Source organism: Mus caroli, unplaced genomic scaffold (genome assembly GCF_978045245.1).
Source record: "Mus caroli unplaced genomic scaffold, Mus_caroli_1 scaffold_2, whole genome shotgun sequence".
Taxonomy (NCBI): domain Eukaryota; kingdom Metazoa; phylum Chordata; class Mammalia; order Rodentia; family Muridae; genus Mus; species Mus caroli.
Window position 1 is genome coordinate 115,597,621 of NW_028227257.1, and position 17,838 is coordinate 115,615,458.

The following is a 17,838-nucleotide window of genomic DNA, read 5'->3' on the forward strand; positions in this document are numbered from 1 at the left end:
TTAAAGTTTCTCTCAAATGACTTGTTGGTCTGGCTCAAAGCCTCTGGCTTCTGCTACTCTATCAACACTAGAACCTTACTGGGCTCCTCTCAGAAATCCTGGTGTCGCCCTGTGTCATGGAGGTCCTATAGCTTTGGATCTGTATGACTGGCCCCTTTGTATATTTCAGCAGTTCATCTGTGGGGTAAATGTTGGGGTGGACCAACTCAGAGCCCTGGATCTGGGCCTGAGATGTGGGCTCATCGTCCTGCCTGCTCTCCTGCTCTCATGCCCTCATCATCAGCTCCTGCTACGAGGGCCAGCGCCACCCTGCTGCCTAGGTTAGCTTCAGGGCCTGTTCTCTTGACTGTTGTAACCAGTGAGGGACATGGCCAATTTTGCCACCCTTGTGACCCCGGGCCAGCTTTCCTGCCTGCCATAGATAGCAAGAGATGAGGGAGGGGAGGAAGATGTGTCTCCCTTGTCTGTTCCATCACCCAGCAGACAAGAGGCAAGGCTGGCTCTCCTGCTCTTCCATACTCATTGCTGTTGGGGGCTGGCTCATCTGCCACATCAGCCCCCCATTGCTGTTGGGGGCTGGCTCAGTCCCCACATCAGGGCCCAGGCTAGATACAGGGCCTGCTCTTCCCAGTGCTGCAGTAGATGAGGGGCCAGGTCTTATCTCTGATGTCCTGGGGCCAGCTTTTTTGCCTACCATTAGTAACAAGGGTGGGAGAGCAAGCATTTCTCCCTCACCCATGTCACTGTAATACAGACAACAAGACAACCAAGAGGGCCAGCTCTCCCACACTCATAGTCTTGGGGCAAGTTCACCCTTGCCCCTACCACCAAGGTCAGCCCTCTTGTGCTGCCCAGGTATCTCTCAATTTTTTTTTAATGTGAAGTTCTTTGTTTCCACTATCATTGAAATTGTTCTGGTTTGCATAAAATTCCCACGTTTCTTTGTGGAAAAACTATGTTCACAGTTGAGTCCTAGTCTCTCCTTTTTTGAATTTATAATTCTTTTTTTAACTGAAGACACAATGTCCTTTGTTTTATAGCTCATCCTGTAGTCTGTTTCTTTCAGGATAGATCCCATGCACCCTGTGGGTATAACTTCACCTACTTACTTATTCTTGTCAACTGAGTATAAATATAGAGACTTGACAGGTTTGGATGAGATAATTTGTGGCAAGAATACTTCATAGGAGCCAGATAATGTTTGTCTGTAGTCCAAACTCCTCAGGAGGTGAAGGAGGAGGGATTGCATAAGCCCAGAGCTGTAAGGCCACCCTGAGCTACACACAGAGAGATCCCTTTCATAAGTAGAGGTTTGTCGTTCCACTTACAGACACTTTCATAACATCACTAATCGTCAGCATCTTGCCATGTACATCTTAACTGAAAAGGGGTGCTGGTCTTAGGCAATCCTTCTTTCAGCTACCAGCTCTTGTTTTAAATCTCCTGTATATAAATGTGTGGGACAGGGTGGGATTACTGGATGGGAGTGTGTGTGCTGTGACATGCATATAGCAAGCAGGATAATTGCAGATATTGGCCATTGTATTCTACCTCGCTTGAGCAGGGTCTCTTAATGTGCCTGCCAGGTAGAGGGCCCACAGGCCTCCAGTGGTTCTCCTGTCCGCTTCCCACCACGTTGTAAGAACACCAGGGTTACAGATGTATGTTCTCATGTCCAGCTTTATGTGGGTTCAGGGAGTCGGATCTCGGTTCCTCAAGCTCATGTGATACCTTTCAATAGCGTTACTTCTATGGTATCACAGTTGTCCTGACTTCTGCCAATAGAAATCGTCGTAGGATGGTCCCTAAGTCCTTAGTATGACTCCCAGTGGACTTTGGTAACCTGCACCCTTACGTGACTAGTTGTTTGTAGCTCATTGCTTTCTACAAACCATAAATCAATTGATGCAGAGCCATCATGCTTTCTGTCACTGGGATACTGTATTGGAAGCGTGCTGGGGCACAGCGGTTTAGATGCAAGCTTGGCTCTTAGTTATTGACCCCTTCGGTTGATATTAGGAAACAGGTTTTGTTTTGTTGTTGTTGTTGTTATAGCTGTTGTTTTTATTTTAAAGAAAGATTAAAAACAGAGCCTTGAAGTTTGGCAGTTGCTGTTCTAACTAAAGTTAATCAGCACTGTTAATATTTAGGGCTTGGGAATTCTGGAACCACTAGAACTTCTGGGTTAAATAAATAGCATTTAAGAGACAATACTTGGTCCAGTCTTCCCTCAGTGCCTGAAGGAGATTGGTTGTGAACCCTTGAGGGTACCAAAATCTATGGAAACTCAAGGTCCAATATATATAGCTTATGCCCACGCCCAACCCCCCCCCCATATACATTAAATCATCTCAGGAGTGTTTGTGGTACCTAGTGCTTCAGAAATGCTTTGTAAATGGTCATTATCGTGACTTTCCATCAAAAATGGTGGCAAGGAAAAATCTCTGTATGTATTCAGTACAGATCGAATTTTTCTTGGAGAATTTTTCCGGGCAGAGTTTGTTTAGATCCATGGGAACAGAGAGAGTGGCAGCCGTAATTATCACGGCTCATGCTTTTGCGAGTGAAATGCTTCATGGTTGTTTAGCTCTGACAAAATTATAGCTGAAATAAACGAAAGGATAAGCTGCGTGGGAGAAGCGTCGTGTGTCGCTGCGATGCAGCCTTCTTACTTTGCATTTGTAATGCTGGTGATTACACAGTGCCTAAGAAATTGAATTCACTGCCTAGCTCCGCCTCCCGGCCCTGGCTGTGTGTCTTTGCTTCCTTAAGCCTCACTTCGTTCCCATCTAACGTGGTCACTGTATTCGCTTGTTGCTCTGAGAATTGGGTGAGGTATGTGGTGCCTTGCTTAGTGACTGTAGTGGGTGATGGTTATCACCAGAAAATCCTTTTAAAGGGAGGTTAGAAGAGAAACACTGGGGATGAATGTTCCACCCGTGAACAAAAAGTAAATTGTTTTTCATGTTTTTTTCAGAGTCCTGCCAAATATCACACAACCCGGACATTGTGAAGGAGAAAGAAAACAAAGGGATTTTCAGTTTTTTCCAACGCAGCAAGAAAAAGCGAGAGCAAGTAGGCATTTTCATGCAGCATTTTAAGATTCTTAACAAGTATTTTTAGAGTGGTTTTTATCTTGACCATTGCCTTTTGATTTTCTGTTAGACTGCCAGCGCTCCTGCGACCCCACTAGTGAGCAAGCATCGTCCATCTTTCACGAGGTCCAACACCATTTCCAAACCCTACATTTCCAATACACTGCCCTCGGATGCACCCAAGAAGAGACGTGCCCCACTGCCACCGATGCCCACATCCCAGGGTGCTGCTCAAGGCCAGGAGAGACGAGCGTCTTGTGTGGAGAGATCCACCAGTGCGGATGACACAGATAAGGTAGCCTTGGTTTGCTTTGTTTCACAGGTTGCTCTGGGGAGCATCTGTTTTTTCCATATCTAACTTATCTTTTTCCACTGAGACTCCTGAGGAAGAAGCAGTTATTAATATGTACTCAGTGGGGCTGTCGAGAAAGGTTAAGAACACTGATTGCTCTTCCACAGGTCCTGAGTTTAATTCCCAGCAACCACATGGTGGCTCGTAACCATCTATAATGAGATCTGATGCCCTCTTCTGGTGTGTGTGAAGATTGTGTACTCACATACATGAAGTAAATAAATCTTTAAGAAAAAACTATGTACTCAGTAGAATAGTTACTGGCAAGGTTGATAGAAAAAGATCATGGATACTTCTGCCATGTCTTTAGATGTCAGTTTTAAGAAGCTTCCATCTTCAGCCAATAAAGGTACATACATTTTGTCTTGCTTTACTTCATCACAGTCATTGGTTGCATGTATGGGGAATTAAATGAATATTTTGACCATATATATTTTTAAAAACTGCATAGGTGATATGTTCCGTGCTTGCATTTATAACCTCTGGCATCTTCTGAGATTCTCCAGGGAAAATCCTGGTGTCTACTTGATCTGTTAATGCTATGTTTTAAAAACAAGCCTTTTGGGCTGGAGAGATGGCTCAGCCGTTAAAGGCTAGGCTCATAACCAAAAATATAAAAACAAGCCTTTTAATAATGTGTTGCTGTTTTATACTCATATTGTCCATCCAGAGGGGATGTGCTATGAAAATCATTATGTCAATTTACAAAAAGAAAAAAAAAGTTCATTTATTTTAGTGTGGGCATGAATGTGGGTGGCATGTGGAGGTTAGAGAACAATGCATCTATGTTCTGTCTCTCAAGCATGCCAGTTCCAGAGATTGAAACCAAGACATCAGATGTGGAGGAAGGCTCCTGCCCCTCTACCAGCCAAGCCACCCTACCAGACTTCCTCAGTAAAATAAAATTAATACTAAATTAATTTAATACTAAAGTTTCCATGAATATACCTTTCTGTGTGGATCCATTTGTCTAAAAAATATCTACACATTGCTTGCTTTATTCAGGTAGAGCCTAAGTAAAACTCAGGTAAATGTGTTTGAACAGAAGATGCTCATAGAGTTGGGTCAGATAGATTGAGTGACATTGAAAGTAAAATGTATTTTGAGATATTTAGACACTGAGTGGAGTCCTTTAGGAAGTTAAAGGATTTTATTACCACTCTAGATGGTTAGCAACTCAAATAGAGAAATGAACTCTTTAAAAACTTAGTATTTATTTTTTATCTAAGTTAATACTGTGCCATAAAAAAAAAAATCTCATCTTACAAAACAGAGGGACGATTTCTTTTTCCACTGAGAGAATCATTTGCTGAAAACCTTCCAAGGTATCCATCCATCCTGTAGGTGGGTGCCGCTTCACAGAAGAGGCAGTCTTTGTGTTCAGTCATAAACGTGTGTGGGAGTGCAACAGTTGGGTGGAGAACTCTGTTCTGATTCCAGAATGCCAAGGATACAGCGTGCTTGGGCCTGAGTGAGAACCAGACAGAAACTAATCAGGGAAGACAGGACAAAGCTGGTCTCAAAGACCTCCTTTTGTGCATGGCCCCTTTATACTTCTTCATGTGAACAGTAGCCTTTTGAAGATTATTTTGTATTTTAATTACCTGAGAAGTGAACTGTAAGAATGTAACTGGCACTCTCACATAGCTACCAACTCTTCTTGTCTTTGGATAGAAATCATCTCTGTTCTAACTGTCCTCATCCAAGCCATCCCAGAAGCTTCTGTGTGCTTCAGTTTCCAAGGAGTCTACGTCGTCTCCTACTGTCTGCCTCTTGGAAGTCTGATCCACTCCACCAGTGACCTCATGGAAAGCTGGTTCCTTTGATTCTCACCCTCTGCTCTGTGACCACTTGGTGCCCTGTGTTAAGTGATTTCTTTTTAAATATTGCCTTTGGCAAATTACACATCTTTATGCAATTTTCTGGTTATTTTGTCTTTTGATCTGGACATCTGGGTAGTTCTTTGATGTATTGTTCAACAGGAACCAGAATGATTTGCTTTTCCCTAGAGAAGCTGAAGGACCGTGTTTTGTTTATTCGTTACCAAAATCCTTAATGATTAAGCTGGGGTTATGTTTGTCTGCATGTATCTGCTCATATACACCACTCAGGAAAGAACACTTGCTTCCCTAGGCATCTCCCATGTTCTAGACTCAGGGCCAGGTTTTGTGTGATTAGACACCCCTCATGTTTAACTCTTCCTTCACCTTATTACCTTCTTATAACTAATAAGGTTTTTGTTTCTTTTTTTTTTCTCTTCTTCCTTCCTTCCTTTCCTCCCTCCCCCTCCCTCCCCCTCTCTCCATGTCTCTGTCTTTCTTTATCCTTCCTTCCTATTCTACTACTTTCTCCATCACCCATTTTCTTTACTGAACTGACCAAAGCTGAATCTGTATTCTTTTTTTTTTAATATTTTTATTAGGTATTTTCCTCAATTACATTTCCAGTGCTATCCCAAAAGTCCCCCATACCCTCCCACCCACTCCCCTACCCACCCATTCCCATTCTTTTGGCCCTGGCATTCCTCTGTACTGGGGCATATAAAGTTTGCGTGTCCAATGGGCCTCTCTTTCCAGTGATGGCCTAGTAAGCCATCTTTTGGTACATATGCAGCTAGAGTCAAGAGCTCCGGGGTACTGGTTAGTTCATAATGTTGCACCTATAGGGTTGCAGATCCCTTCTGAATCTGTATTCTTAAAGTCCATTTATTATTTTTACTAAGGAAGGATATCTGTTCCTCAGCTTGGTTTGGTTTGGTTTTTTTGAATCTGTGAATGAATCTTTTTAAAAATTTATTTATTATTACATATTTTCTTTATATACATTTCAAATGCTATCCCAAAAGTTCCCTATACCCTCCCTCTGCCCTGCTCCCCTACCCACCCACTCCCGCTTCTTAGCCCTGGCATTCCCCTGTACTGGGGCATATAAAGTTTGCAATACCAAGGGGCCTCTCTTCCCAGTGATGGCCTGTCATGGTTTGAATAATGCTCCTCCAGGAATTGTCTTCAGGCCCTAATGTAACAAGATCCTAAGACTTAGGAGTCCACAGATTGGCCTCCCGTGTGAGTTATCTTATTGATAGGTCCCTGGCTCTTCACCTGTCCCCATTGTTCCTGTTTGGAGACCCACCTCTGTAATTTCCTACCTTTATGCACCACAGTGCCTTCTGGGAACAAAAAGTGCACTTCTCCGGAAGCCCACTTCTATTTTGCTTGTCCCTCCCTCTCTAAGCCCTAATACTTGTAAATATGATTTAGAAATAGTGTGCATATGGATTTAAGTTTGGAGGTACCACCATCTTTTCTTTCAGTTGGGCTCTAGTGCAAAGGCTAGGGCCCTTATAAGACAACTCATACAGCCATATAGCATGAAGAGAGAAGAGAGTTGTGTACAGCCCCCAAGCCAAGCTGGGTGTCCTGCCATACAGGAACACTGGAAGCCACCGGAGAATGCAGCAGGCAAGGAGAGTCCTTCACAGAGAGCATGCCTTGTCACATGTTTTGATTTTAGATTTCTGGCCATTAGAACCCTGTTTTAAACCATTATGACTTTTTATAACATTCCTAGGCAATCACCATGTCCATTTTGTAATTCCAAATATTCTTTGCTGTTAAATTTGAACCTGTGAATACTTACTGATCCACCTTGTATGAGAATTGGCAGATTTATCATGCAACCCAGGGTTTTACCAAACTGTTATCCAAAACTTCATAGTCATCTTGGTGTTCATTTGTTTTATTCTTTTGACTTCTGTTAGAGACCAAGGCTTCATTTAGTCTCATCCACAGTGTCTTCCCTTCCTTCTTCTCCAGTCATTTCCCAAAGTAACCCAGAGTAGACAGAAGAGGACCAGCTCAATGTACCTTCATACTGCTCTCTGTGACCAACTGACACATTTGTATTTTTTATTTAACATTTCCCAGCTCAGAAACTGTACCAGTGCTTATTTTGGGGGGGAGGGGCAGGGGTGTCCCAGGGACGTCTGTTGACATAAGTTTCCTTATAAACCTTATCAATTTCGGGAATGTTTCCAATTCTAAGCAGGTGATTTTAGTCACTGTTGTTCAAGTGAAGTCTCCTCCTCCGTCAGAAAGAAATGATGGCACCTCTGTCTTCTGCTTCGTCACTTCCGCAAGGTTGATTCATTCCTCATCTCTGAACTGCCTAATGAAGTGTGTTCTAAAGAGAATAATCATGACTCTGAATTTGTCTCGTATATTTTAATTTCTGTGTATCTCTAGGTATTATATTTATATACAGTTAACTCTTGAACTGATAACTGTTTATATTCAAATATTCATGAATTTCAGTAGAACACACCTGTTGGTGAATGAATGTTACTTATTTTGGTTGCTATTTTGTTTACAATTTTAAACAAAATATGAATTATAATTAAGCATTATATGCCACCTTGAACAATGTAGTTGAGATTTTAGCAAACTTTACTTGTTTTAGTCACTGAAAGTAGTAACAGTGAAATAGGAAAACATAATAAAAGGAAAAATATCTATGAAGCAAGCTGCTATTGCTTGTGATGCAACTTAGACCACAAGGGTGTGCTGTTTAACAGTACAGCATTCTAATCATTTCCAGTTTTACCCTGAAAGCTTCTTAAAAAAAAATAATAATAAAAGAAAATGGTTTTATGATGTTATAAATTTCTTATTTTGATTGGTAATGAGACAGAAAAGTAAACTATAAATATTAAATATTAGTAATACATGAAAATTATTTATGATGAACAGTGTATTCAGTTTAACCTTTGGTTCACTTTGGTCCCCTTTTAAGTAGTCACTGGTCTTGTGATCCACTGTAGTCAATGCTTGCTTTAAATGTACCTGGTTTTGAAAAGGAAAAAGTGTTGGCCATGTCTCTTCCACTTTTGGCTGTCTGCATTTGATAACTTGCTTCATTCTTCTAGGGCATTTCTCAACATTGGCAAATGGAGATATTTGGATAGTGATTTTGGAATATACACTGGAATTATTCACATAGCTGGCTGTTGACTTTCAGGCTGGTTTTGACAGTTGCTGTGTGTGCTCTTCCCGAAAGTGGTTCATTAACGATCCAGGTTCAGAGGCCTGTGTAGAATTTCTGCATCTGACACTCCATCTAAAGAATAAGTTTCACTGAAGCTCCATTTCAGTGTGTGCTAAATTTCAGGTCCCTAAATTTTCTGTACACTTTGGCATGGTTTTCAGCCTCATGCCACTTTCTCTGTATAGGTGAATATATTATATCCTGTGAAAATGTTTAATTCAAAATGAATTTCCAGTTGGAAATTTTCTAGCAGTTTTTCCTAGAACTTTTTGAATGTGTTGTCAAACAGACTTTTTCTAGTGATTTGAAATGCCATTTGTGTTACAAGGTCTATGGTATTCGGCCTTTTTTGTTATATATAGGAACAGTAACTGTATCCCTATATGAAATGCATGTAACCATATGAAGTAAGATTGTCAACAAAATGACATCGACAGCTTTGGGGATTAAGACTAAGTATAGAAATCTGAGGCCTAGAACCATTTGCTGTCTGTTGAGGACACATGTAGCAAAATCAGTAGGCAGAGGACTGCCTTGTTTCCATCAGTTGGTCTCTTAAACTTATGTTTCAAGTGGAGGTGGAAGAGTTTAAAAGAAATTGCTGGAAATCTCCACCTGTAGAATTCCCAAAACCTTTGGAGAATTTTTGACTCTCACATTTAGTGTGGCTTTACTGCTTCAAATCCTCTGCACTCAACAGTAAATAACTTTCCCCAGCCAGTGGCATGGTGTGTAACCTCCTTGGGGTAGGTTTGTGGCTGGAAGCACAGTAAAGGGATAACCTCTAGTGAGCATTTCATTTGCTCTCAATTTGTGTGCTGCCACAGACAACACTCGAATATTGAGAAACCGAGACTTCCTGCCATCTAATATTATGCAAGTGAAACTTAATACCCAGAGTATTCGTTTTTCAGTGGCTGACTCAATTTTTTAGGAATGCTTCGCATGCCTCTTTTACACAGTTTTATCTTTATTTTTTTCCCTACTTAATTTGGTTTAGAAGCAGATGATATGCCCATGAAGCAAGTAAACATCTGTTTTTTATTTTACTTGGTGGATTTTTCCAGTTATTTTATGCAGACTAATTAAGGTTGTACTCCCTATTGTAACAGATTATGTATTTGTACTCGTTAAGAAATATTTCTCTTCCTGCTTTTTGTTTTTAATTTGGGTTATCATGTAACACTTTATTTTCTCTCCTGCTCGCCTCTTGTATTTATTGTATGGAAAGTGGACCCCACACCGAGTTCCACAGTTGCCTAGGAACTGTGGTTACCATGGCAGTTGCAGCTTGATATATGAGTACATCTGGCTCTACTTCCAAAGCTATGAGTAGATTAATGCATCTGAAAAAATCTACCAGCACAGTATAGTCTTTCCTTTTTCCCATGCATAATGCACATCATTTCTTTGTAACTTTCCTAAGGTTTGTTAAGGAGTCATGGCCATGAAAAGCAAAGCAGCAGTGCCTGCTTATGTGTTTAGTTTTCCTATTCCAAGCCAACTTCTACAAAGAGCACTCCATTAATCTACACGCAAGCCCTCTGTCGGCACTTTCAGTCCTGCTTCAAACCTAAAAGTAAAGGGACCTGCTAATTATGTTTTAACCCCTAAAGAGGAAAAATCGTCAAAGAACAAGAGCTCTTGACCATTTGTAAATTGAATACACGTTTCTCTTCCTTGTCTATCAGTAAGCAAAAGGCTGCCCGTGCCTTAAGCTTTACACTAAGGTCAGAGCAGAACACTGAAGTCAGAAGACCAAGGCTTACATAGCCTCTGGCCTATATTGGTGTTGAAGGCTGCATGAGTAGATGTGCCCTTCTCTACTCAGCAGCATGCACTCACAGTAGCCAGGTCAGAGGAAGCATGGCCGTGGTATGAGTGTGTAGGGAGGGATAAAGCTTTCTCGACAGCTTTGGCTTTCTGTCTGGGCTGAACTGAAATGCCCTCCTCCCCCAGTGTATTACTTTGGCTGTCATTTGCCTTTGGCATGGGTTCTAAGTTCAACTAATCTGTAAGGTGTTCTCCTCACCTGTGCCTAGAAACATGTCAGTCCAGTTTGTTTGGATTACAGGGAACCACGATCTTCACCATGTCTTCTCGTTTACTTTGGATCCTAGGTTCTACTTTCTTCTTGTTCGTAGAAGATGTACTGCTGAGCTCAGTTCTCATCTTTGGGCTTAAAAATGTTAAAGCCAAGATTGTTACTAGCAAGCCACGATTACATACATAGAGTTCAATGAGTGAGGAGAGGGTGGGACTGATGGAAACACTGATGTGTCTGGAGAAGAAGAGTGTACATGTCTGTCAAAGTCATAGATAGCATAGGCTTAAAAATTTGTCTTTTTTTTTCCTTTGCACAAAAAAAGGGCTGATGTGCATGTAAATGGAAACTGCTCAACCTCTGTGTGTCTTGTGTCACCTTGGGCTCTCCTAGATACTCTGTGGTGTTTTTACTCTCTGCTGTAGTCTTTCCATCAACTTTCCACACTCAATGAACTTGTCCATTGCTGTGTTCTTTTTCTCTGAGGAATAAAATTTTCTAACTAAATTTCCCAGAATCTTCAAGTTCTTATATTGCAAAACTATGTACGGCTGGCTTCTACCTAATAAAAACAGTTCTGTAGTGTGGACCTTTGGTTGGTGGCAACCAGGTCACGACAGCTACTCCTGTTGAGTGACTCCTGAGACCCAATGTATGATAGTAACATTGAAGATTTAGCACCTGGCATCTTTCTGTGTGCACTTACTGCAACACAGGAATCCACACAAGCACCTTGTGTTGCAACAAAGAAATGGAAGGCTTAGAGTGTGAGAAAAATGTGTTCATTTACTGAGCTTATTAACTAGAGGATATAAATGTCACTGTTAACTAATAATGAAATTTGTACAAGATATGTTTGATACAAATCTTATGTCCAACACAGCCACGTGGAATTCCTTGGAGGGCCTTAACTTTAATTAGGAACAAAAAGTCACAAGCTAATGGTGTTGGTGCCACATGGAACACCTGCTGGATGATCTAGCTCTAATCTTATTGGCTTCTACAGTAGTACTTATTTCAGAAGAATGATAGGAGTGGTGTTAAAATTGGCAGAGGAGATGACTGCTCACATAGTGTAGGTTGAAGAGCTGCAGGCCCTGTACCTGATGTCTCCTGTCTTCTGCTCAGCCCAGTTGCTGGTACTTGATAAGACACATCTGTTCCCCCATTCCTTCACTTGGATGTTGATAATCTGAGTCAATCCTGACAAGGTAAGACTTTCCATGCTATCAAGGAGAACTCTTAATATGGGGCTTAAATAGATAATAATAAAATAATAGGTTTTTCTCCAGAGAATAGGCTATTATAGAGCAGAAATTCAGATCTTTGGAAAAACTTTTCCATATTTTACCTGGAAATAGTTTATTTCTAAAAAGCTTCAATGACAAACAAGTGGCATGTATGTTTCCATCCAGTGTAAGGGCAGTTCTCTTTGCATGTGTTTATACAGCTGTAAAAATTACACTTGAGAAAATAAACAGCAAAACCTCAAAGGGCTGACCAGTGTTTGTTAGGATATACAACAATTGTTCTTTAAAAAAAATTCCCTCTCATTTTAAGCATTGCTTTTGTTCCAATGCAGTTATATTGATTTTATTACTGAAAAAAAAACTTGCTTACAGAGCATACCCACTTTGCAAATTCAATTTCTCATATTTCTATATTCCATTAATTATGAAATAATTACATTCAAAATAATTACATTTCAAACCAACTTGTGTGTCTAACTTGTAAAATTAATTTAGGGATCTTCCACCAAGAGTTAAAACTCAACCATCAGTCATACGTGAAGTTGGGACATATTCATAGTATATTTGCATAAGTTTAATGTCAATCATAAGATATTTAATAGATTTTATGCTGTTGAAAAGGTTAGCTGAGCATTATGTTAAACTTTCCTTGAAGAAGAAAGTGAATTTTAAGATTAAAGACCATTTCAAGTGGTTAAGGACCCGCTAAACCCACCGCTCCCCAAACTTAAGAATATTCTTAAAAGCAGATATAATCCAAGATCTCCTATTAGAACATTTTGCAACATCATTGCAGTTGAGCTACACTGTTTCTCCTCTTTAGAACATCCCCCCGCCCCCTGTATTTCTGGTTCATGCAGGATTTCCGGATTTTACTGCCCATGTTATGGTGTACCTGTGATTAATATGTTAGCTACTACCATCTCCAGTGCCAGTCCTCAGTACTGCTGTGGGCTATAGTACTGCCTTAATTCTGCCTTCTTCTGTTAGATTGTATGTCATTTAAGAAAGTGAATGCTAATCTAGGCGTGGATTCAGACAGTCTATCTGCTATGGGTTCCCATCTGACCTTACCATGTTCTTTCATTGGCATGTCCTATTTTTTTCTTGTAATATTTCCCTTTTCACGGGTCACAGCGTTTGTGGGAGTGTGTTCCTGTTTCAGGTGCAAGGCTTACTAATAGTGCACAGCCTTATCAGTAGCTTTAACTAGAGCATAGAATTGAGTAGCTAATGATTAGCCAAGGCAGGCTCTCCTAGGGAGTTAGAAATCTGGCTTTCTTTTCATTTTGCAAACCCTTCAGACTTTTAACAATTTAATCTCAGACCTTCTTTTAAAATTCCTGTCATGATTTGACTGAAGGAAATGAATTTTGATACTGAAACTGCAGAGTTGGAAGCAGTTCATTCTAATTAGGCATGGTTATGAAATTGTTCAAATGTCTTTGCGGCAGTACACATTTATCTACTCGTTGCCAAGATGTAACAGACTAGTGTTAAACCTTAATTATTACTGCACTCTTTCATGGTATGCTGCCGAGACTTAGTGGGGGTTTTATGCAACAACCCAACCTTGGATGCAGAACATAAACACAGTTGGGTTTTAGAATTGATTCTAAGTCAGATTCCAGTAGGACTCTATTTCTGTTCTCTCCTAGGAGAAATAGATGATGAAATGTCCCCATTTCATATTGGTACACCTCTCTCACCCCAGTACCTATTATTTTCTTATTTACAAAATAATATTCCCAGCCTGAAAATAGACAACTGTTGTAGGAGTGCCAGCTGATGTCTATGTTGTAGCATGTGTGGGTTGCTAGGCTTTATTCCATTGTGCATGCATGATGTCATTTGGGTAACCCAGACTCTTTCTGTCATAGATACTTTTCATGGTTAATGTGCTTACATTCCATACATGAGAAGGCTGAAGTTCCCAAGACAATTAATGACATGTCTCCTGGCTGAACTCCTAATACTGACTCCAATTCCCATTTGTTAGTAAATATTACAGTATTCTATCTTCCAAATTGAGAACACTCAGTAAGCCTCTCTTTAGTTAGACAAGTTCACATTTAATAATACTCAATAAATTGGCTGGTCACTTTAGAACCTTATCATATGCATTTCTTAAGATACCATAGCAGTTCTGCACGTCTGTTTTCTAGTGTTTGATGCTCTTGACTTTGGAGCCCCTCCAGTATTACATGTTACATACTCGACCTAAACATATAATAGTTGTCGTGGCTACAAGTTAGATAAAAAAATACTGAAGTCTTCTAATTTATACACCCCTGCCTTTCCTGAAGACTTTAACCAAAGGATATATTCAATAGATTAAAGATTTCTTCACAGTATAGGGGTCTAGGGCTTCACTATGTGTTAGGAAAAGTAATGCTTTAGTCCACATAAAAGATCTTCACATTTGACTCCTGTGGCCTTCTTTGCTTTTATCTTGACTGACTAGTTCTTTCCTGAGAAAACTCTTCATGGTAACCAACCAATTTTGTCTCCCTATTTTACAAGAAAATAAAACATAAGCTACTTTCTTAAAGACTCACATTAATCTCATTCATATGTCAAAATGAAATATGTATTCTTGTCATCAACTTACTGTTGATGATCTATACTCACAATTCTTATTTGTTCAAAATTCCTGACTTTGGACCATTTGCACCAATCCTTATGTTTTTCCTTTGTCACTAAAGTTGGTAAGTTTTCATCACACCGCATAGACTGTGCTTATGATAGGCCTTTAGGTCTAGCCTGGTGACTGAGTAACAGTCACATTCTCCTTTAATGGCATCTTTCTTAGCATCTTTAATTCAAATTGTATCTTGAGAAATGTGGATTCCTGTCTACTTGCTCTGCAGGCTAAAGGAGTGGATTTCACAGGATAAGGTGGTAAAACCCTTTCTTGGATGTCTGTGTCCCTTTAAATTGTCTTCATGAATTGTAAACACACACACACACAGAGAGAGAGAGAGAGAGAGAGAGAGAGAGAGAGAGAGAGAGAGAGAGAGAGAGAGAACATTTATAAAATTGCAGTTCATCTCATTTTGATACGTTTTAAATTCCTTATCCCTAGAAATGTAAATATCACATTAAAAAACACAAGCTTGTTTCTAGGACCACCCCCCCCCCCAGACTGATAATCTGTGGGTCTTCTGTCTTTGAGTTAAACCTCCCTTCCTTTTCCATTTCTGTACCAGCTTCTTTATTATACTCCTGTACCACAACCACATACTTGTGCCTGAGACTTCATGCCATGACTGCTTCTATCAGGTGAAAGGACAGACCTGTCAGTGGGTGTTAGGGTGAGCAGCACAGAGATGGAAGAATTTTATTATATATCTCATGAAAGCAATCAATCAGAATCCTTGACGCAGGGCGCTAGGAGGCAAATCAGAGTTTCTGTTGTTTCCGGTGTCTCTGCATTTACATATCGATCATCTACTGTAGTCTTACAATAAATAGCTTTGGAGTGGCCTGCCACTAGGGCTTTAACCGAAAGAATTCATCAAGAAATTCATCTAACTCTGTCAGCTTTGGGGGTACATATTTTATTGTTAGAATTTGAGGCTTCTCTGATGATGTCCATATACGTTACTTTCCCCTATGTAAAGTGGTATGTCTATCACCATCAGATGGCAGGTGAATTTTCATCATTTGCTTATGTTCATTTGTTTTCTTTACTAAGTCTTAATTGTTTTTCCAAATGTCATGTGACACAGTTTAGGTCATAAAGCATTTTGAAACAGGAGAGCCACAGCCCTTTAACTTGCATCCGTGGATGTGTGTGTTAGATACAGTTATGGTCCTGGCAGTATTTCTGTAAGTGTGTGTGTCCCCACCCATGTGCACAGGTATTTGTAGAGACTGGCAGTGAGCATTGATTCTCTAAGGCTGTAGTTATACATATGGCAGTGGGCTACCAGAGGAAGGTGCTGGGAACTAAACTCCTCTTCAAGAGTGGCACATGCTCTTAACTGATGAGCCGTCTCTCTGATCCCCCTACAGTTTTCTCATAATCATCTATGATGGATAGTTTTTTAAAATAGGTTTTTGGTTTGGTTTGGATTTTTTTTAGATTTTTTTTTTGAGTGTTGTTGTTGTTGTTGTTTTGCCTTGAACAGCCTTGTGGCTGCACCAGGCTCTGCTTCCTGATCAGCATAGACAAGGAAGACTGCCTGCCAAACCTCCCCTTGGCTGACAGAGAAATTTGTTACTTTCATAAGATATTAAGTGGAAGTTTGAGAACACAAGAGAAGTCAGTTAGAAGGTTTCTTTAACCTTATATTCCACTGAAAATGGTATTTAAGCAGTACCAGGTCCTGTGTCCTGTGTTTTATACTCTGGTGTTTGTCACAGAAGGTCCTTGAATTATTTCGCAAGTCCATTAAGGATACCCTCCCAAAGGGTCTGATTGCAATATTTAATCATATTTGACGTTAATGGCTCTGAATCCAAATGTGGGCTTGGGTGCACGTTGTAGCTCCTTCCTTGAATGGCTATGGAGAGGTCTGAAGAGTTCTGGAGGAAGGAGAGGAATGTTTGGTAAGGACTGGCTTAGGTTTGGCTGCAGGTATTTTAACTAAGTACTATGGAAGTTTAATTGTTCAGTTGGTCAACTTCCTGGGGTTGGGAAGTACCTCTGGAAAAGTATTTTAAAAGTATGCAATAGTAAATATGTTATTTTTTTTCTTAATAGCAAGGTACAAAAGTTGAAAATTTCCTATGAAGCAGGGTAGTGGTGGCACATACCTTTAACCCCAGACCTTGGAAGGGAAGAGGCATGCAGATTTCTGTGTTTGAAGCTAGTGCTTGGTCAACAAAATGAGTTCCAGGGCAGCCAGGGCTACACAGAGAAATCTTGTCTCTGTGTCAGCCTCTTCCTAAATAAATACATAAATAAATAAATAAGAAAAAGAAAAAATTCCTATGAATTAGTTCACTACTCTTTAAGATATCGAATTGTTTTGTAAAATTAGATTAACTCAGGATATACATGCATCCCTGGTTCAAGTTCACCTCAGCTTCTTAAGATAATTAATTATAAAACTTTTATGAACCAGACATTAATGTTGAAATACAGTAGTAAGCATAATTGGAAAAGAAATTTCTGCACTCTTTTTTAGTCTGTTGGGGGGCAGATACCAACATCAAACACTTAAGCCAGCTCTGTAACACACAAGAAAACTACGAAATGCTGGACTAAGAACACAGCAGGTGGGAGCTGTTGAGAATCAGAGAATTAACTGAAGAGGTGCCATATGAGAAATAACTAGCAGAGAATGTGGAGTACAATACTGTGTTAGCAGAAGAGAGATTCTAGGCACAGAGAATGCGAAGGTTCTCTACCTCAGGGTAGAGACAGGAAGAAGACAGTGTGGTGAGAAGGATGGTGCAGCAGATCCATGTCAACCATTCTTGGAGAAGAAAATGATTGCAGAGATCTTGGAGCCATCCCATCGATTAGAATTTTTTTTTCCCTGAGCCAACAGAGAAGTCATTAGTGGATTTTGAGTGAAGTAGCTTACAATGGTGTGCATCCTAATGAGAAAGTCCCTATTTATTGATGTGCTAAGAAAAGTCTAGAGAAATCGATGTTAATTTAGAAGGGTCTCAAGATTCAGAGTAGAAGTCACCCGGGTGCTGGAAGTTAAGGGAAGAGCTGATAGGTGAGAGCAGGGTGGGTAGAGAGAGCAGATGAGGGAAGACTGGAGGACGGCCTTCTCTTTGCTGAGACTTGTGGGGACCAGTAGGAAGACAGTGCTTTGGTGAAGAAGAAGAAGAAGAAGAAGAAGAAGAAGAAGAAGAAGAAGAAGAAGAAGAAGAAGAAGAAGAAGAAGAAGAAGGAGAAGGAGAAGAGGAGGAGGAAGAGGGGAAGAAGAAGAAGAAGAAGAAGAAGAAGAAGAAGAAGAAGAAGAAGAAGAAGAAGAAGAAGAAGAAGAACAGGAGGAGGAAGAGGAAGAGGAAGAGGAGGAAGAGGGGAAGAAGAAGGAGAGGAGGAGGAGGAAGAGGGGAGAAAGGAGGAGGAGGAGGAGGAGAAGAAGA

General features: G+C 40.4%; 1 protein-coding gene across 11 annotated transcripts in view; it reads left to right on the forward strand.

Moving 5' to 3' along the window:
• The window catches only part of Cobll1 (cordon-bleu WH2 repeat protein like 1), a 159,298-nt gene that overhangs the window by 117,425 nt on the left and 24,035 nt on the right, over positions 1 to 17,838 (forward strand). For all 11 annotated transcript variants that reach the window (XM_021154795.3, XM_021154785.3, XM_029473785.2 and 8 more), the window contains 2 exons: positions 2,978 to 3,075; positions 3,166 to 3,390. In XM_021154795.3, the coding sequence (XP_021010454.2) occupies positions 2,978 to 3,075; positions 3,166 to 3,390 (323 nt within the window). The remainder of the gene's footprint in view (positions 1 to 2,977; positions 3,076 to 3,165; positions 3,391 to 17,838) is intronic.